The sequence below is a fragment of the Pan paniscus genome, chromosome 22 (genome assembly GCF_029289425.2).
Source record: "Pan paniscus chromosome 22, NHGRI_mPanPan1-v2.0_pri, whole genome shotgun sequence".
NCBI classification, from domain to species: Eukaryota; Metazoa; Chordata; class Mammalia; order Primates; family Hominidae; genus Pan; species Pan paniscus.
The window spans coordinates 14,086,404-14,107,041 of record NC_073271.2 but is presented as its reverse complement, the minus strand read 5'-3'; the positions used below and the strand labels follow the sequence as shown (position 1 = coordinate 14,107,041).

The window sequence follows — 20,638 nt, the reverse complement described above, 5'->3', positions numbered from 1 at the left end:
CGACCCCCGAAGGCGCTGACGCACGTAGGGCGGCCGGGCGGGGGGTCCCACAGGCCCTCAGCGCCGCTTTTTGCCGGGGAGGGTAGCCCGCGGTTCTGCGGACCGCGCCGTCGCGGCCGAGGGTCTGCGCCAGGCTCAGGGCAGGGTGAGGGTGTGTCGCCTCCCGTGCGGCTAGGCCCGGGGCTCCGGGGTGGCCTCGCGGCGAAGCCCCGCCCCCGGCACCGCCCCTCAGGCGCGCGAGCCGATCCCGCGCGGCGCCAACCCTTTCCCGGGTCATCGCCCCTCCCCTCTTCCGGGCCGCGAGCCCCCTGCGCGCCGCTTTGGGGCTGCGCTCACTCGTGTGCGCGCTCGTCCGCCCGCCAGTCCTCTCAACGCGCGCTTGGCCGCCCGACGACGCGGGAGCCGCACGCGCCGGACGAGGCTCGCTGCGCTCCCTGTTGCCCAGCGCGGGCCCGTTGAGGCGGAGCCCTCAGTTCCCGGCCAGGACACGGTCTGGGCCGCCGAATCTCCGGCCGGAGAGCGGCGGCGGCAGCGGCGGTGAGGAGACCGGGCCGGGGAAAGGCAGACATGGCGGGGCTGTGGGTATCGGGGGAGGGTGGTCCCGTCGCCCCTGCGGCCACGTCGAAGGCTCGCTGGCGGGCGGCGCACCGGGGGCAGGGGAGGGGCAGGGGATGGAACCAGGTTGCATGGGCTCCGGCTCGGCGCCAGAGCGGGGCTGCGGGCCGCGAGGGCGGCCCGCGAGGCTTTCCGCGGGACCCTCGGCGGGCGCCTGAGGAAAAAGACGCCGCCTCAGGGCTCCTGCCACAGCGCGTTACATTCCGCCTCCGGGTGGGCGACAACCCCGCGGCTTCCCACCCTCTGTCCACCCCCTTCGCGTCGGTGTTTTTTCTGGAGCTCCGCTCGTTTGCTGGAGAGTCGCGCCTCCGGGAAGCCGGGTCCTCGAACCCAGGGCCGCCCGCCGGGGACAGCGGACCCGCGGGGCAGGCGCACCCTGGCGAGGATGTTGTCGGGGAGGCTGGGCATTGGGCGCCAGGGCCCTTCCCCTTGAACTTGGGGAAAACCGGGATTGCAGAAGTTGGGCGCAGCTCAAGGCGGTTCTTTCAAGAGTGGGTGGAGATGTTTGATCCCTCCTCACCTACCTCTCTCAAAACCCCAGCGGGAGAGCCTAGCAGCAGGTTTCGATGGCTTCAAAAAGTCCAACTCTTAGCCCCTTGGAAAATTATTTCCCCTCTTCATGGTTTGGAGCCCGCTTTGTGGCGCCGCTGAGGTCGGGCCGGGGCTCCTCACCCCACGGGCCAGTCTTCTCGCGCCCTCCACCTTGGGAACGTCTATCAGGAGAAAAATGTGTTCCTAGAAACGTTTGCGATTAGCTTTTCGTTACGAGGGAGGGAAAAGTACAAAAGTTATAAACTCCTGCGAGGCCGAGCTTGATTCTGGATTCCCTTTGGGTTTTATCCACGCAGCCGTGAGCAGAGGAGCCTTGTGGAACAAAGTAGAACTTGAGGAGCAGCCGCCGCGGTGACGAGGTCCCAGGATGACGTCACCGTGCGATATTTAAAATGGGAGCCTTTTGCTCTGAGTGTGGGTGGAGGACGCCTACTTACTCAAGACGCCTGAGGTCTTCTTGGCCCTGCTTGCCTCTGGTGGTTCTTGCCCTGACTGTAACTCTCCCTCTTTCACCTTTTGGTACTCCTAGAATACTGGTGGGAGTGGGCTTATTTTTCAGCTGTTCGAGCTATCATTTCTTCAAACGGGGAAAACAAAAGTCCAAATGAGTCATCTTGTGTTACAACCAAAAGCAACCACTAAGTGGTTCTTTCCTTCTTTTCTATTTTTTTATATGAAGCAGAGCAAACAAAAACAAATCCAGAACTCAGATATGTGGCACATAGTTGGCAAATGTAATGAATGAGGAGAAAGATCTAGTTAAAAGATTCAGTAAATTTCTTTAGTGTGGTTCCTTGTTTGCTTTGCTGGAGTGGAGGCTAATGTAGTTCCATCAGCAAAACTTTCTTCCCAACCCGTATATTAAATTGCCTTGGGTTTTCTTTTCCATCATATCGTGGTGGAATATAAACGTAGCTTTACAAAGTGGAAATGGCTTACATTTTTCAGGAGGAGGCTGCACAGCAGTCGTGCTGGGCTGGGGTTATGTATACTTGTACACTCGTGTGTGGACCCATGCCCGGTGCCTGGTAGCTGGCTGTAGAAGGTGAATTTCTCATTCTAGGGTTCTGGGAGGAAGATTTGTGTGCCTTCCCCTCCATCAGGCTATGTGTGGCTGCCAGCACACCTCTCAGATAACTGTGTAGAATTTATTTCACAGTGAGGTTCCTTGTTTGAATTTGCACTTGGAATAAAGGAGTCACATTCTGAAGAGAGACTTAAAGAGCAGTTTGAGAAAAGAAAGCTAACAATCAGCTTTATTTTTTTGGAAATGTGGGAACACAAACTACTGCTAGGTTAGTTGTTTTTATGCTAAACATAGCAGAGGCTGTATGTTTTTAATACGTAATTGGCTCCCAAAAAGGTGATGTTGCTTACTAAATGCAGCATCTTAATAACTCCAGGTTACAGCAGCCAGATGAATGAGCTCACTGAGTAGAGACAACATACATCAAAACAATCTTAGGACAAGGGTTTGCCCTTAAGGATTAATCAATGATAAATCAGATATACCATTTTTAAAGTCCTTTGAGGCAATCCAAAATGTAGCTAAATCTCTGATTATTTCTTTTAGTTTGTTTTTCTGTGGGTGACCTGAATTTCCATTTCTTAAATATGTCCTGATAGATCCACTAGTTTTTGTGTCTCTTAACTTGTGGATAAATGTATCTCTCTTCCTGAAAGAGTACTTTCGGAAAGTCAATGCTGAAATTTTTTATGTAGAACAGTTTTGGGATTTAATTTATATACCGTGCAATTCACCCATTTAAAATGTACAGTTCAATGGTTTTAGTATATTCACAAAGTTGTACAACCATTACTATAGTGAAATTTAGTAAATATTTTTATCACCTCAAAAAGTAACCCTGTACTTATTAGCAATGCTCCTTTTCTTGGCTTCCCACTTTCCCGTAGGCCACTAATCTGTTTTCTGTCTATATAGATTTGCTTATTCTGGATATTTCATATCAATGGAATCGTACAATATGTGGTCATTTGTGACTGGCTTCTTTCCCTTAGTGTGATGTATTCAAGGTTCACCCATGTTGTAGCTTATATTAGTACTCATTCGTTTTAACTGCTGAATAATATTCCATTACATGTATATACCACAGTATTTGTCCATTCCTTAATTGGTAAACATATAGATTGTTTTTACTTTTTAGCTATTATGAATACTGCTATGGGCATTTCTGTATTCAAGGTTCACCCATATTGTAGCTTGTATTAGTACTCATTCCTTTTCATTGCTGAATAATATTCCATACATGTGTATAACACAGTATTTGTCCATTCTTTAGTTGGTAAACATATTGTTTTCACTTTTTAGCTATTATGAATACTGCTATGGCCATTTCTGTACAAGGTTTTGGTGTGGACATATGTTTTCATTTCTCTTGGGCAAATAGTTAGAAGTAGAATTGGCCGTGTCACATGATAACTCTGTGTTTAACCTTTCTAGGAACTGCCGAACTTTTCTGTTATAAAATAGCTCTACGGTTCTAGATTTTAAAGTAGACTTTTTTTATGTTTTAAAGTTCAAATCATTTCACAGAATTTTAAACTTAGATTATTGCAGCTAAATATTGACACACACAGTAACATCTATGTCGTATCATTTATTATAGTGCTTCTCTTTTACTGATAGGTGTGGTTTTATTTTAGCCAACAGGAGCAATGTGCTCTCTTTATGGAATTTCTTCATGAAGCTAAGTGATAAGATTTTTAAGTAGTATTTTATAATAAGGCCTTTATGGCATAAAGATAAGTAGATTGTTCTCTACTCCAGATATAAGCCAAAGAAATACAAGATAAAATTGGAAGGAGGAAGGGGAGAGCTGTAAAGGAGGTATATCTTACAGAGCTTCATCTTCCCAGTTTTTATATTTTGGTTTTTTGAGAAAACATGTTTTATCTTTGCAGGGAAAAAAATGAAGAATGAAATTGCTGCCGTTGTCTTCTTTTTCACAAGGCTAGTTCGAAAACATGATAAGTTGAAAAAAGAGGCAGTTGAGAGGTTTGCTGAGAAATTGACCCTAATACTTCAAGAAAAATATAAAAATCACTGGTATCCAGAAAAACCATCGAAAGGACAGGCCTACAGGTAAAGGATTAGATTGGATTAGCTAGAGGCTGATCAACCCCTGAGGTGGGTTCAAGGCCAGATGATTGAAGGGTGTGCAGACCATGTCTACAGGTGTTTCATCTGCAAAATATAGAACTCTGGGGTGTTTGTATATTTTCTCCTTACTCATTTTAAAACAAGTATTTGTTGGTGGAGTCCCACTGCCTGGACACAGGAGGCCAATGCTATGGGGTCATAGGAGTTAGTCTTTTGTGGTTATAGCCTGGCTCCTAACAGTGCATTTCTGTTTATCACAAATACTTAGGGATTTTCACAATTCTAGAGGACCCCTAATAACACATTAATGGGCATGGTAGGAGTTGAAAGAAGTGAATCTTGCATCTAAAAGTAAATTACATGTTATATGTTCTTTGAAAAAAAAAAAGTATGGAAAAAGGGAACTAAGATTATCAGACACCTGATATGTCGTTAATACAAGAATAATCTCATTTATATATTTGTGGTAGAAGTCAGTGTAACTATTTTCTAGATGAATGTGACTCACCTGTGATCCACGACTAGTAAATAACGGCTCTGGGATTTGCTTTTTTGGGAGTTTTTTTTTTTTTTTTTGTGGTATTGTTTTTGCTCTGTCACCCAGTCTAGAGTGCAGTGGTATAACCATAGCTCACTGCAGCCTCAAACTCCTGGGCTCAAGCAATCCTACTGCCTCAGACTCCGAAGTAGCTAGGATTATAGACATGTGCCAACACACCAGGCTAATTTAAAAACAAATTTTTTTTTGTATAGATGGGATCTTGCTGTGTTACCCAGGTGAGTTTCAAACTCCTGGCCTCACGCGATCTTCTCCCTTTGCCTCCCAGAATGTGAGGATTACAGGCGTGAGCCACCATGCCTGGCCAAGGTTCTGGGATTTGAACTCAGGGCTACATGACCCCATGTTTTCATGGGCTTTCTGCACACCACAGTGTTACCACTGTTTTGGCACTGAGAAGGAAGGTAATTCTCACTTGGAGCTGTCTTTTGTACTCTGCTTTATAAGGTACATTTACAGCTTAAAGTAAAGAAGAGCAGACTCCTATAAAACATGCCCTGGCATGCTCACTGTAGTATTTATGTGACTGCTCAGGAACCTCAGTTGAGAATGTTCTGCTAAACTCAGCTGCCAAACATTGTCCCATTTTGTGGATGTGGCCACAAGAAATAAAAGTGGAACAGTGACTATAGTGATAACTACAGAAATTCTCTTTTATTTGTGTATATTGATGTCCCCAAAGTTTCCTACACAAATCAACACTTTGTGCTTTGATGTCAGAAGGACTTCCTTTCTGCCACTGAGCTCTTGCAAGTACAGCACTATTCAAGGAGTCTAAAAAGGAGGCAAACATATTATTTGCTAATTTCTCATGTACTGAAAGTCAAGTGAGCTTGTGTTCTATTGACAAGAAGAGAATCAAAATAGTATATTTTCCTTTTCATTTTTAATCCAAAGAGGTTTCCAGTAAATTGGAAAATGAATTAAAATAGAAATGTGCACGCTAACACAGGCTCAAGTCATTTTTTATCTTATCTATTGATTATCTTAAATTTTTTTTTTGCATATTTTCATTTCCAATAGAGTGAACAGCTTTCGTTAAGTTAGAACTGTTGAGGCTTTTTACTCTGATTTAACTGACATTGGATGAAGGCTTTTTGGAAGTGCCAAGCCACCATACTATTACTGAAAAAGGAGGCACTGTCAAGTAAATACTTAAAGGTCAGACAGTGTACAATTTCATTTCCATTAATTCTAAAAACTTGAGAAAAAAACTGAAACGATTAAATTGGCATGTGATCAGAAGTATCATTACTGAGTCATTTTAAAGCTGTATTTGAAGTAGAAAAAATAGTGGGTTGTTACTATTATAAAAATGAATAGAATATAAGATTAACCAAGTTAGTAGAGACTTCAGTCCATAGAATAGGTGGAGTGTTCTTTCTCTTACAAAATGTTTGTAAGTTGAAATTGTTTTTCTGCAATATAAATAAGATACTTGTGGAGAGCAATTTGGCAATATTATCAAGATCTATAAAAATATTCATACCTTTTGAACAGTAAGTCTCCCAAGAATCTATTCTAGAAGTATAATTAGAAATGCAGACGAACATGTATGAATATGGATGTCTCTTACACTTTGTAATTGCACAAATGGAAAGAACTAAACTGTCAACATTAAGTAAATGATAGAATATTTTTATGCAACTTTTAAAATTTTGTTTTTGAAGAGTAGTTAATGGATAAGTAGTCAGTATGTAGAGTGAAAAAAAACAGTACAAAACATGTAAGGTATGCAGATTTTGTTGAAGCATAGTCTCTGTTTAAGCATCTATATTTATATATAATTTGTAAGCTTAGAGCCTGTATCACCTTAATTGTAGATAAGAAAAACACATACATCTAAGATATATCTTTTTATCCTTAACTGCTTTTGGTCCCAGAGCACATGGGATCTTTCAAATTACCCTATACAATATTAGAATCTATAGCATAAGACCATGTTTTTAAAAGGACTAAGCAGTATTTTACATACTAGAAAATAATTTTTCTCACTTTGCCTTTGTTATATTGTTAATGGTGATGCTAAGATAGGTACGTATATACAGGGTTGAGTATTAAGGAAATAACTTGCTCTTTGGAGTCTAGTGGCCTGGATTTGAACCCTAGATCCATCACTTAGTAGCTGTGTAATGTTGGGAAGTTACTCAGACTCTCTCTGCCTCCTTTTTTCTTTATGTTGAGGAAAAAAGTATCTAACTCACAGGATGATCATGAGAATTAAGAGTTAATACATGCAAAGCATTTAGGAAATTGTCCATTGCATAATAGATTTTTAAAAATGGTTATTATTGTTAATATTATTATGTAGAAACACTTATTCCTATTACCTATTGAGAACTTTTTCATTTTTTAAATAGAAATTAAAACCAACTAATAATTTAACTTTTACAAAAACTTTAAATAGCACATTAGTCTTTATATCATTGTATTTTACAGCGTAATTACTATTCATCAATTAACTTGTATTTCCATGTTTTATAGTTACAGGTCTGAGGAAGAGGTACAGTGACTTAACTAAGCTTACCTGATAAATACTAGGATTAGTGCTGAAATCCAAGTTCTCTTGATTGATTCTTGATTGTAGGCAGTAAATACTTTTCCTTCATAGGCCCTATTTCCCTACTTAATCAGAATGCTTATCATTTAACAGAATGCATATTTTTTATTTATTAAACATTCCATTAGGTAGATGTCGTATACTAGATTAAAAAAAGATGGGACAGAGGCTCTATTGGTTTAGAAATTTTCCTCACTTAATTTTGACAACTATTTAAATAAAAGTGCTTGGGTAAATAGAAGTTAAATGAAATAAGCCAATAACATGTTAGTTAGGTATTTTAATCATAAGTATATGATATGAATGAATCTGTGTCCTTCACTTATCCTGTATTTATAGAACAATTATAGGTAAAGCAAGGGTGTCCTCTTACCACTTTACTATCTGAGATATAAAAGCAAGTTAATGACAGATCAGAACTTGTCATAAGCATTTCCAAATACCATCTGAAACATTAGATGAGGCCTTTTGTTAGAGATTTTTTTGTATAGGAACTTGGCCTATAGAAACTTTTACCTTCAGAGTTCTAAAATTTCGTGCAACTTTCATACTCCTTGCTCATTTAATGTACATGGGTGGTCAAGTCTCTGGGTAGACTGAGGTAGACCCAGTACTAGTGATTTCCTTGGGCTCACATAGGTGCCATCTTTTTTTCAGGCTGCCTCTGTGCCTGTAGTTCACATTTATTATCTGTTTAGGATAGATATGCTCCTAGGTTCTCTACCGGGGTATTTTTTTTATTACTATTTTATTACTCACCTTGGCAAGTATGAACAGATATTATGGCGTTTATGATTAAATTCATTTAAATCCATTAACGTAACTCCACTTTGTTGTAGATGTATTCGTGTCAATAAATTTCAGAGAGTTGATCCTGATGTCCTGAAAGCCTGTGAAAACAGCTGCATCTTGTATAGTGACCTGGGCTTGCCAAAGGAGCTCACTCTCTGGGTGGACCCATGTGAGGTGTGCTGTCGGTGAGTTCTCAAGTTTAGAGGCTGAACTGATGACCATGCTGGAACTAATTTTATGACATTCTGTCATGTACGGCCTGCCTGTGTATCTTTATGGCCAGGAGCTGGTGGTTTAACTCTCTCAGTGTAAATTTTATGAAATACTTTTCTGGAGGTGATGTTGAAGGACTAGTTAGATTTCTGCTTTATAGCCGAAAAAAGAAACTGATTAGGTGGGGGTTTTCTAGTAGTGCTTTGCCAAGAAGCTTATTGTAGACCAAGAAGTAGACACCTAGATTCCGCTAGGTGTCTATTATCTTTAATTGGTGGTGCACTTGTCTGTCTTCAAATTAAGAAGCTAATCCCAAATAATACTGGATAACCACTTTTGGTTTGTTTCTGTTTCTGTTTATTCTCCCTGTCTCCTCTTTTTTTTTTGGGACGGAGTTTCACTCTTGTTGCCCAGGCTGGAGCGCAATGGTGCATTCTTGGCTGTCTGCAACCTCTGCCTGCCGGGTTCAAGTGATTCTCCTGCCTCAGCCTCCTGAGTAGCTGGAATTACAGGCGCCCACCACTGTGCCCGGCTAATTTTTTTTAATATTTGTAGTAGAGATGGGGTTTCACCATGTTGGCCAGACTGGTCTCAAACTCCTGACCTCGTGATCCGCCCGCCTTGGCCTCCCAAAGCGCTGGATTACAGGCGTGAGCCACTGCGCCCGGCCTCCTCCTTTTTGATTATGTAAGTGACTGAGTGATACTTCGTGGTTTTATTTTTATAATGGAAGTTATTTTTCACATGTCCTAATGAATAGAGTTGTGAAAGATCAGTGCTAGGTATGAAATCTTTTTGAACTCCACTTGCTCAAAAACCATTATTTGTGGACCAGGCACTCTCAGTTGTAGGGTTTTCAAAAACAAAAGCAACATTCTGCTTTTAGGTAATTCAGTTTGAAATTAAGGAGAAGAAAAGTAAGCAAATTACATTGTTATCTGATTTATGTTAGAAATGTGTACAAAATGCAGTGGTAGGTTGCACAAAGTAGAAAGTTACTGCATCTGGTGAGGAGTCAGGAGACTACTGAGTAGGTGATACTTGAGCTGGGAGGTGAAGGATGAGCCATGGTTGACCAGGTGACAAGGTGGGAAGGATGTTCTAACTAGCAGGAAGAAGATGAACAGAGGCATGGAATTCCTGCAAGAATTTTCCTGTGGCTCTACCTTTAGGATGTTTCTATTTGGTTTTGAGGTACAATTCACCTGACCACCTGGCCTCTTTATTGATTGTAGTAAAGTTGCTTTTTGAAGGAACCCTAACTATGTACTCCTAAGGTGGTCGCAGACTGACCTGATTCCAGCAATGAAGGTGGAGGTGAAGACAGGAGAGATGAATTACATGATTATTCTTCCATTAAATTTTGTCGGGACCACCGCTTGAGGTTACTACCTGATTTGCCAGTGGTTGGTGTAAGTTTATTGCTTTTGGAAACCAGATGTAGGTGGTAGAGGTTTGTGATAAACGTTCTCCAGTACTTCTTTCTCGGGTAGAAAAGGAGCAAGCTATCTCAAATTTAGGTCTGAGAAAATAAACATTTTTAGATTCTGGGACTAATTAAGGACCTGCTTTAGGCTAGTTTCAGACTTGGAAAACTTTGGCCACTGAACCTGTGCAGAAGACCTCCATTTATAAGAAATAGCTGTCAAAAAGCTACTATATTGAATTGTTTACTTTTTAATTTGACCTGCACTTAGATCCTAGTTGGCTCCTATTTAACACACAGTTAAGTTAGTTGTGTGGTTTCTTAACCCATGAAATGTGAGAAGCAGCATTTTAAAGAGGGTTGATGAGTCAGACGCTACCAAAAAATGTCATGTGGTCTGACATAGAGGCAAAAATGAAAAAGCTAAAAAATCAGCACAATTATGTTATCACACAATCAAATAGTTTATGTTCAATATAATGATCCTAAACCATCAGGGGAAAGTTTTTACGTCCAAGGATGTTTAACAAGTTACATAATTATATAAACATTTTGGACCTATGTATTTAAAATGCTTAAAATAAGTCTCAGTACCTGAACATAAAAACTTTAGTTATACGGACATTCTACTTCAGTAGACATTTCTTTACTTGATGATGCCTGGTAGGAAAAAACTGCTACTTTGCTTTCATCTTATTAATCTTAGAAAACCTTTTCATTCAGTAGGCTTCTAATTTATATGTAAATTTGCCAAAAATTGGCTCTGATGTGATTTTTTTCCACAGCTAATAGAAATCACCTGCGAGTGTCAGGTGTTCATTCAATAACAGAACCCCAAAAAGAAAGACGTATTAACCGTTTAGTAGAGGTGGTTGATATAAGTTAACAGAGGAAAAAGACATTGAGAAATATTTTTTCACCCAAACTGGAAACATAGATATTTTGAAAATTAAAGCTGATCTAGCAAGTATACAATTGATCAAATATCTGAGAATCTTTAAAAATAATAACTCATTGGTATACTAGAGACTTAAGATTGTAAAAAAAAATTGAGATGCACTGAGAACAGTCTTCATAGTCTTCACTTACTCTGATAGAATAAAATGCTGCAGGAGTACAAAGAGTGCCATATAGTTAGAAAGGTTATCACTTCGTGATACAGAATAGAAAATAAATCTTGCCTATGATGAGAAGTTCTGAGAACAGATGCCAGCTTATCTACTCAACATATTTTACAACTTTTTTTTTTTGGTGATTTCTGCCATCCTTTTTTTCCCCCAATAGAGTGTTAAATACTATTGATTGTTTCTAAATAACTAAATTAGCCTTGATGTTTTACCAGTGATCATTGAAAAATGGAAAGTTTAAAAGTTGTCCAGGTGTCTACTAATTCTCCTAAGGGATCGACTGCACATTGTAATGTTATAGTAGTATAGTCAGCAGCTTCTCTTACCATGAAGAGAGAGCCTTCATACCAAAATAGTACAAAGGGAAAAATGCAGAACCAAACTAGGTGTCAAAGAAATCTGAGTTAATAATGCTGATCCTTCAATCATTAGATATTTGCCCTTGGTTGAGGTTTCTGTCTACAAAGGCAGGAATTTTTCTCAAATTTCTTGCCTTTCCATTTTTGAATTTTGATTCCATTAATGGGCAAAACTGAAGATAGGCCTAAGTCATTGTTATATTAGTGTCATTAACACATGAATTAACCCTTGATTGTCTTGAAATTTGTTGAGTCTTCCAACTGTGGAGGGGACATGGAGTAAATGTGTATTGCTAAAACCTTATGCTAAGTAAACTTGAAATTAGAGAACACAAATTTTATGTTGTGAGGAACTGAATTGTTTAGGAATTTATTTTTTGTTTGTTTTGTTTTGTTTTAGAGAGAGGGTCTTGCTCTGTTGCCCAGGCTGGAATGCGGTGGCATGATCATAGCTCACTATAATTGTGAACTCCTGGGCTCAAGCAATCTTCCTGCCTTGACCTTCCAAAGTACTAGAATTATAGATGTTAGCTACCATGTCCAGCTACTGTTTAGGTATTTTATACTACGAAGAGTCACCAGCCGTAGATCAACCACTATCTAGCCAGCTCCAGCTTCCTCGTCCAGCATATAGGAAACTAAGGCCTAGGGAAATTAAGTGACTTGCCTCTGGTGACCAAGCTAGTCAGTGGCAGAGCCAGAATGAGAAACTAGTCTAATGCCCTTTCTACCATCCCGTAGCAACTTTTTTTTTTTTTTTTTGAGACGGAGTCTCACTCTGTCGCCCAGGCTGGAGTGCAGTGGTGCGATCTCAGCTCACTGCAACCTCTGCCTCCCAGGTTCAAGCAATTCTCCTGCCTCAGCCTCCCGAGTAGCTGGGATTACAGGCGCTCACCACCATGCCCGACTAATTTTTTGTATTTTTAGTAGAGACAGGGTTTCACCATGTTGGCCAGGCTGGCCTTGAACGCCTGACCTCATGATCCGCCCGCCTTGGCCTCCCAAAGTGCTGGGATTACAGGCATGAGCCACCGCGCCCAGCCCCTGTAGCAACTTTTATGAGGTAAACTAAAAAAGAATAGAAAAGCGAAGTTATGTACTATATTTAAGTAGTATTTATAGTTTCATTTGGCCTATAGGAATGGAAGACAGCATAGCTATCTGAAGAAATAGAACTCATCTATGTGTGATCTCTGAGACTGCTAGATTTCCACATACATTTTCTTTTCTGTTTTTTTAATTTTTTGTTCTTGTTTTTTTGTTTTTTTGAGAGACAGGGTCTCACCATGTTACCCAGACTGGTCTCAAATTCCTGGGCTCAAGCAATCTGCCCACCTAGGCCTCCTGAAGTGCTGGAATTACAGGTGTAAGCCACTGCACCCAGCCTCATGTACATTTTCAAAGGCTTTATAGCAGTTAAGACTTTTACTTTATAATAGATAACCATTCTGATTCAGAAATAATTTGAGACGAGTGCTATCTTGAAATGAATTAACTTCAGCTAACTATTGAATCAAAAGCTTGACATTATTTCTACTTAGAGTTACTTATTTTTATCTTTTTTCAAACTTAGAATCACTTTAATTGCATTTCTAACTGTATGTGTTTTGTAAGAACTGCTTAACAATATCCTTTGTCCTGATGCTAGAAATTGTTTGATAGTGTTGACACTGTGCAATCTATTTAAATAGATTTGTGGATTTCTCCTATGTCCACTGAATAAAAACTCTTGGTTTTACTTGAGTTTATTACACTATTTTCCTACAGTTCAGAATTTTTTTTTAAGTAACCAGCAGCATAGGTTACATATTTTGACAACTTAAAAAAAATGAAAAATCTTCAAAAATGTTTTGGAAGAATAACAAGATTTTTTCATCTTACCTTAAAAAAAAATTAAGATGAGAGGTGAGTAGTTATCCTAGGAAACTCTGAAGTAAGCAATATAATTTAAGCAAAACCTCTATATTCTTCAACAACTATCTTTTTTCTTTAATCTCAATAACTGCCTCAGTTCTCATTTTTGTGAGTATAAATAACAGGCCCCCTTTTTTATTTAATTGGGGTTAAAGTCAATTTTATAGGAAATTTCTAGTTGATCTGTGACTTGAATTACTAGCATATATGTTACATTTATAAGTACAGCTGGGGCTGGGCGTGATGGCTCACGCCTATAAACCCAGCACTTTGGGAGGCCGAGGCGGGTGGATCACCTGAGGTCAGGAGTTCAAGACCAGCCTGGCCAGCATGGTGAAACCTCATCTCTACTAAAAATACAAAAATTAGCTGGGCGTGGTGGTGGGCACCTGTAATCCCAGCTACTTAGGAGGCTGAGGCAGGAGAATCACTTGAACACCTGGGAGGTGGAGGTTGTAGTGGGCCGAGATTGCACCCATTGCACTCCAGCCTGGGCAACAGAGTGAGACTCCGTCTCAAAAAAAAAAAAAAAAAATCAGCCAGTGGCGCATGCCTGTAATTCTAGCACTTTGGGTAGCTGAAGTGGGTGGATCTCTTGAGCCTAGGAGTTTGGGACCAGCCTCAGCAACATGGTGAAACCCTGTCTCTAAAAATGTATATAAATTAGCTGGGCATGGTGGTACACTCCTGTAGTCCCAGCCTCTTGGGAGGTTTGAGGTTGGAGGATCGATCACCTGAGCCCAGGAGGTAGAGTCTGCAGTGAGCTGTGATTGTGTCACTGCACTCCAGCCTGGGCAACAGAGTGAAACCCATCTCAAAAAAATAAAAATACATCAGAATGTTTTATTGTACAACCAATTTCATTGGTACATACAAAAATGTAATCAAAACAATGGACTTTTTTTGATGTTTTAAACAATTTTTTTTTTTAGGAATTAGTAGAAAGAAAATAAGGGAAAGAAAATGGGGTTATGTTTATGAATACTTAAATAGACCAGAAGTAGAAAACTGTGGTTTGCTTGCTGGCATTGAGCTGTATTAGGATATTAAATGTGTAGGGTCAAGTTCTGTGATGATTCAATCTTTGCCTTGTATTGATGGCATGTCCAGATCTCTTTGTTTTTATGGACATTTTTTGCTTTGCTGATGTGACTTCAAGATTTGTAAGTTTTTAATTTTATTCTTAGGTATGGAGAGAAAAACAATGCATTCATTGTTGCCAGCTTTGAAAATAAAGATGAGAACAAGGATGAGATCTCCAGGAAAGTTACCAGGGCCCTTGATAAGGTTACCTCTGATTATCATTCAGGATCCTCTTCTTCAGATGAAGAAACAAGTAAGGAAATAGAAGTGAAACCCAATTCGGTGACTGCAGCCGCAAGTCCTGTGTACCAGGTAACCATGAAAACAGCTCAGTTTTAAAGGGATGTGCAGGGATTGCCAGGACCTTTCAGGTAGTCCTACTTGGCATTGCCCAAGGTTTCTGACTTGAGATTCTGGATAATAGTTCTTGCCTTGCCCCATGCTAAGGGAAAGCTGTTTCTCTGGCACGTAAATAGGCATCCTGAGTCATTTTATCAAAGGTCAGCTTCACTATACAATAACTAGGATAAATATATTTCAGAAAAATTGGCAAAAAGTAGAAAATTCATGATGGTAAAACATTCCTGATATTTTAAAATCTCATTCAAAAGTTACCACTTATTTTTTGTAGTATGTAACACTTTGTTTTGTACCTTTGGGTTTAACTTTCTATTCTCTCCCGTTCCATGATTAAAGAGAAACCTCTCTAAATTTATTATATTATAATTAATATTTTACTCAAGCTGAAACATTGTCTCCCTTTTTGCTTTACTAGTTGAAAAGTCATGTAGCTAGTGTGCCTGCACTTACAGATCCATTCACTGATTTACTATTTATATCTACATGCCAAAGAACATTTAATCGACTTTAAAAAATTGTTGACCAAACAGCATTCTTCAACAGGAAAGATATTTTAAAGTCATAACAATTTAAAGAGATTTTTTGAGTTGAGCCTTATTCTGTAAATGTACTTATTACTAATTTTTAAAGGTATCTATTTTTACTTACTTGCTTTGATTAAATGTAATGAAACATACCAGGTTTGTGGTAAGGTTGAGCTGAAAATGAAAATTTAGACCTAATGAGTAAGAAGCAGAATATTGGAGCTTTTAGTATGATAAACTAAACTTTTAAATTCAGCATACATTTACATAATGAACATTATTTCAGTGTAACTTAATTTTTGGTTTCTCATTTTTTTCTCAGTTGAATTATTCTTCCTAGACTTTAGGGGAAGATTATTCCTGAAGATTATCATAATTTAGGAATCTATGTATATGTATATGTATATAACATGTACCTGGCTTTATGAAACTTCAAACAGTACAAGACAGTATAATAGTGAGAAGTCCTCTTTCTCCCCAACCACCAGTCCTATGCATTTCCACAGAGACATTCATTACCAGGTTTTTTTTTCTTTTTTTTAGTATCCTTCCAGAGACATTCCCTATATCAATAAGTAAACATAGTATTTGTACTTCAGGATCATTTTTAAAACCCTTGCCATAAATATTTGAGGCATTTTTTTCTCTGTGTGATGGATTATATATTGCAAATTAGGTATATTGAATTTTCTGGAATTCATCCAAATGTGTGGCAATTTTACCTCAGAATTTTATTTGTTGTTAAGCAAGAATGTAAGTCTCAAATTAAATTGCTGCTAATTTTTTACAAGCAAATTAACCTTTAATTTTTAGGATTTCTTTTAAAATTAAATTGCATTTATTTTCCCTCATGTTGAAAGACTATTAGGATAACAGAAAGGTATGGAAATTGAGGTGTCTCTTACGTGCTTTTTAAGGAAAACATTTCTCCTTGGCCTAATACTCATTAGCAAAACATTTTATAATAGAGAAACACTACTTGTGTGAAAGCTAGTGCAAATGGCCCACTTTGATTTTCTTCTTTCTAGTATCTTGAATCTGGCATTGCCACAAGCTTTAAAAAAGTTTTATCAAATAAGGACAACAAAATTTCTAGCTTGGAATTTTTGTTCTCTGCTGTTTTCTAAAAGGTATCCCAAGAGAGGGGATAAAGAATTATTCATATCTTAAAAAACGAAGAAATGAAGATTGTGTCAGTTCTCCTGAAATAGATCTGTAGATCCAATTCAGTATCAATGAACATCTTAAAAGGTTTTTTTCTGGAAAGTGACAAATTGATTCAAAATTTTTAAAAAGGAGGATCAGTTGGAGGGCTCACACTAATTCAAAGCTATTATATATTCATCAAGACAGCGTGGTAATGGTTTAAAAACATACAAATATATTGATGGCACAGGATAGAGAGTCCAGAAGTAGACCCACATACATACAATTAGTCTTTTTTCTCCCTTTTAACAAAAGTGCCAAAGCAATTCAATGGGGAAAGTCTTCAAGAACTTGTGCTGAAACAACTGGATGATCCGTGTAGGAAAAAAAACGAACCTAACTTAGCTGACACCATACACAAAAATATTGATTTGAGATGGATTGTGTACCTAGACATAAAAGATAAATCTCTGACGCTTTTAGAAGAAAACATAGGGAAATATAATCTTTATTTTGTGACAGGCAAATATTTCTTCTAGAGGGTCACAAAAAGTAACTAATAAGGGAAAAAAATTGACAAACTGGACTTCATCAAGATTAATCATCTTTTTGTTCATCAAAGAAACCATTAAGAAAATGGGCAAACCATAGACTAGGACAAAATATTCTCATTACATATATCTGTAAAGGACTTATTTCCAGAATATACTTTTTAAAAAATCGCTCACAAATCACTAGTAAAAGGTAAATGATTCAATGAAAAATAATGGGCATATCCTGCTGTAATCTCAAAAAAAGGGCGGGAGGAGCAAAAGATGTGAATAAACACTTTACAAAAGGAGTTATGTGAATGGCCTCATTTATGATCAGAGGAATGCAAATTAAATCCATATGAAACACTAGTTCTTCCAGAACTGCACAATTTAAAAGCCTGACAGCATGAAATGTTAGCAAGGATGTGAAGCAGCTAGATTCATAAACTTGCTAGTCATGTAAAATAGTACCACTACTTTGGAAAACTGGCACTTTTTAACGTTAAATGTGTAACTCTTCTATTACTCAGCAGTTCCACTCCTAAGTATTAAATATTTACCAAAAGAAACGAAAATATGCCTATAAAGCCTTCTATTAGAATTAACTGTGCTGTTATTCATTGCAGCATTGTTTTGTTCGTTGTGTATCATTGTTTTTTTAATAGTAAGAGACTGAAAACAGCCTCAATGTCCCATTACTAGGAGACCATTTAATTTATAGTCATTGCTATACTATCTAGCTGTAGAAAAATGAGAAGGATCTTTATGTATTGATATGTTTCTGAAATGTATTATTATGAAATGTAAAAAGCAGGATACAATCCAGTATACATATATATTTTTAAAGTGTGTATAGATGTGGATAGAATATCTCTAAAGGTATTTTTAAAAAAATGTTTGGTGTCAGTTGCCCTTGAGAAGGTTTAAGATAAAGAAGATAAAGGGTGAGATAAAAAAAGAGGGACTTTCCACAGTTTACCCTTTTGTACCTTTTGAATTTTCTATCATGAATGCAATGCTATACACAATATAATTTTTTTTTCAAAATCCTATACTTAGAAATGCAGATTTGAGATCAGCAAAATCAGAAATTTAAGAAGATGTGGCATTCTAAGCAGAGAGGTCTAAAACTGCTGATAAGAACACTTTGAATAATGTGAACCTGACGTGCCCACCTGATTTATGGGATAATCTAAAACTATTATTCCCAAATACTAAACTGGCTACATCAGAATCACCTGGGGAGCTTTGTCAAAATACCTGGCCTCTAGTTCTGAGATTTTATTATTGTTCATTAGACCAGTGCTAGGGCATGAATGTTTTGTGTTTATCTTTTTTTTTTTTTTAACTTTTATTTAGGTTTAGGGATACACATGAAGGTTTGTTCCATAGGTAAACATGTGTCACAGGGATTTGTTGTACATATTATTTCATCACCCAGGTGTGAAGCCCAGTACTCAATAGTTATCTTTTCTGCTCCTTTTCCTTCTCCCACCCTCCCCTCTCAAATAGACTCCAATGTCTATTGTTTCCTTCTTTGTGTTCATAAGTTCTTATCATTACCTCCCACTTATAAGTGAGAACATGCGGTAGTTGATTTTCTGTTTCTGCATTAGTTTGCTAAGGATAATGGCCTCCAGCTCCAATGTTTTGTATTTAAAAGCCTCCAAGTGACTCCTGGCTTAGCCAGCTGTGGAAACCACTGGACTAAAACAAGTATGTCCTTACAAGCTTCCATTCGTTCCATGTTTTGGTCTTTTCTGGTTGAAGTTGTTTAGGAAGTACTGTGTTTGAGTTTATTCATTTCTTTATGCATTCAGAAAACATTGGTCACCTGTTATACATTATACGTCTATTACACATGAGGTTTTTAATGTATTTAGACCTGACGATAGGAGTGTCACTTAGATGTGATCTCAGTGTTGTGGGTAACTTTGTATGTCTTTAATGAGAAATCTGGAACATAGATGATGAATTTTTCCTTTGAATTAACTTAATGTGTTCTCTTCCCTACAGATTTCAGAACTTATATTTCCACCTCTTCCAATGTGGCACCCTTTGCCCAGAAAAAAGCCAGGAATGTATCGAGGGAATGGCCATCAGAATCACTATCCTCCTCCTGTTCCATTTGGTTATCCAAATCAGGGAAGGAAAAATAAACCATATCGCCCAATTCCAGTGACATGGGTACCTCCTCCTGGAATGCATTGTGACCGGAATCACTGGATTAATCCTCACATGTTAGCACCTCACTAACTTCGTTTTTGATTGTGTTGGTGTCATGTTGAGAAAAAGGTAGAATAAACCTTACTACACATTAAAAGTTAACAGTTCTTACTAATAGTAGTGAAGTTAGATGGGCCAAACCATCAAACTTATTTTTATAGAAGTTATTGAGAATAATCTTTCTTAAAAAATATATGCACTTTAGATATATTGATATAGTTTGAGAAATTTTATTAAAGTTAGTCAAGTGCCTAAGTTTTTAATATTGGACTTGAGTATTTATATATTGTGTATCAACTCTGTTGGATACGAGAACACTGTAGAAGTGGACGATTTGTTCTAGCACCTTTGAGCATTTACTTTATGGAGCGTATGTAAGTTATTTATATACAAGGAAATCTATTTTATGTCGTTGTTTAAGAGAATTGTGTGAAATCATGTAGTTGCAAATAAAAAATAGTTTGAGGCATGACAACGCGTGTTTCTGTTGTGTGCATAAAAGGGGAAAAGAACAGGGGTATTTCCCTTCAATGTATTTAACTAAATAGCAAAAACATTAAACAGAATGTAAGAATTTTAAAATTTCCTTTGAAAAATCAACTATTAACCATACTTTTCCTAAAAGACCACATATCAAAATATGCATATGAAAAGTTAAAAATTTGTTAGTGGTAGTTATTGAAAATATAATAAAACATCTTTTAACTATCAGTGTCACTATACATCATAGGGTTTTTTAACCAAGAATTTGGCTCGTACTAATTTTGACATGACATCTGACTTACATGTCTAATGCCATTGCATAAAGTAGATGTGTTCTTACAGCTGCTCTAGTCTCTGTGCCTTGTGCTTTTTTTAAAAAACATTTAAGTCTTTACTAGAGGCCTAAAATAAAGTCAAAGAATACAATACTTCAGATTCTTCAGTAGTCCATATTTATACAACTGTAATTCCATCAGTCTTGTAAGGGTACTTGAACTACAAAAAGAAAAAAAGAGATATCTCTATAAGAGTTTTGATTTTTCTCCAAAGGTAAATTTTTAAAAACTAAGATCAGCAATACTTTTTCCATCACCTTCATCTTTAAATTTACAGTCTTAAATTATTTGACTTACCAGAAAAATCACAACTTGCTAATAAATCATTGGATGGCCATGGCTATTCCACAAATTATTGTTTTTTTAGGAAGATAAATCCTGTTTAAATACAAAACTGCACAAATCATAAAGGTATAGCTCAATAGTATGAAAATGTAAAGTCAGTTTTTAAAGTTTGCAACTTCAGAAAACTCATTTTTAAACCTTAGAGACTTTTCTAGTTTTAATATTGTACTCTTTAAGCCATACACAATTTTAACATCTCTCTAAACCATATCTACTCTTTTCCTGAAATCTAGTGACTGCCTATTCAAACATGAGCATGTCTATTAGTGTCACAAGGGAGATGTGTTTTATCTTTTTTAACCAAAGTTATTGAAAGAAAAAAAGGGAAAAAAAAATTACTTTCAGAGTCATCACACTGCTTCCTT

The 20,638-nt window shown here is 37.9% G+C and overlaps 2 protein-coding genes across 4 annotated transcripts in view; one reads left to right on the top strand and one right to left on the bottom strand.

Annotated features, from left to right (window-relative positions):
- Positions 1–307: 307 nt before the first annotated feature.
- On the top strand, positions 308–19,582 carry BTG3 (BTG anti-proliferation factor 3). 3 transcript variants are annotated; one of them, XM_003819200.5, is made up of 5 exons: positions 308–537; positions 4,090–4,270; positions 8,247–8,384; positions 14,426–14,633; positions 18,901–19,582. In XM_003819200.5, the coding sequence occupies exons 2-5, from the start codon at positions 4,098–4,100 to the stop codon at positions 19,138–19,140; spliced, it is 759 nt and encodes a 252-aa protein (XP_003819248.1). In that variant the 5' UTR covers positions 308–537; positions 4,090–4,097; the 3' UTR covers positions 19,141–19,582. The 3 variants fall into 3 exon arrangements, with proteins under 3 accessions (XP_003819248.1, XP_054961164.1, XP_054961165.1); XM_055105189.2 differs by lacking the exon at positions 308–537 and adding an exon at positions 1,531–1,661; XM_055105190.2 differs by lacking the exon at positions 308–537 and adding an exon at positions 1,597–1,618.
- Positions 17,434–20,638, bottom strand: part of CXADR (CXADR Ig-like cell adhesion molecule) — an 83,073-nt gene continuing 79,868 nt past the window's right edge. Inside the window, exon 8 of the mRNA XM_034948168.3 lies at positions 17,434–20,088. Within this exon, the coding sequence (XP_034804059.3) occupies positions 20,047–20,088 (42 nt within the window). The 3' untranslated portion in view covers positions 17,434–20,046. The remainder of the gene's footprint in view (positions 20,089–20,638) is intronic.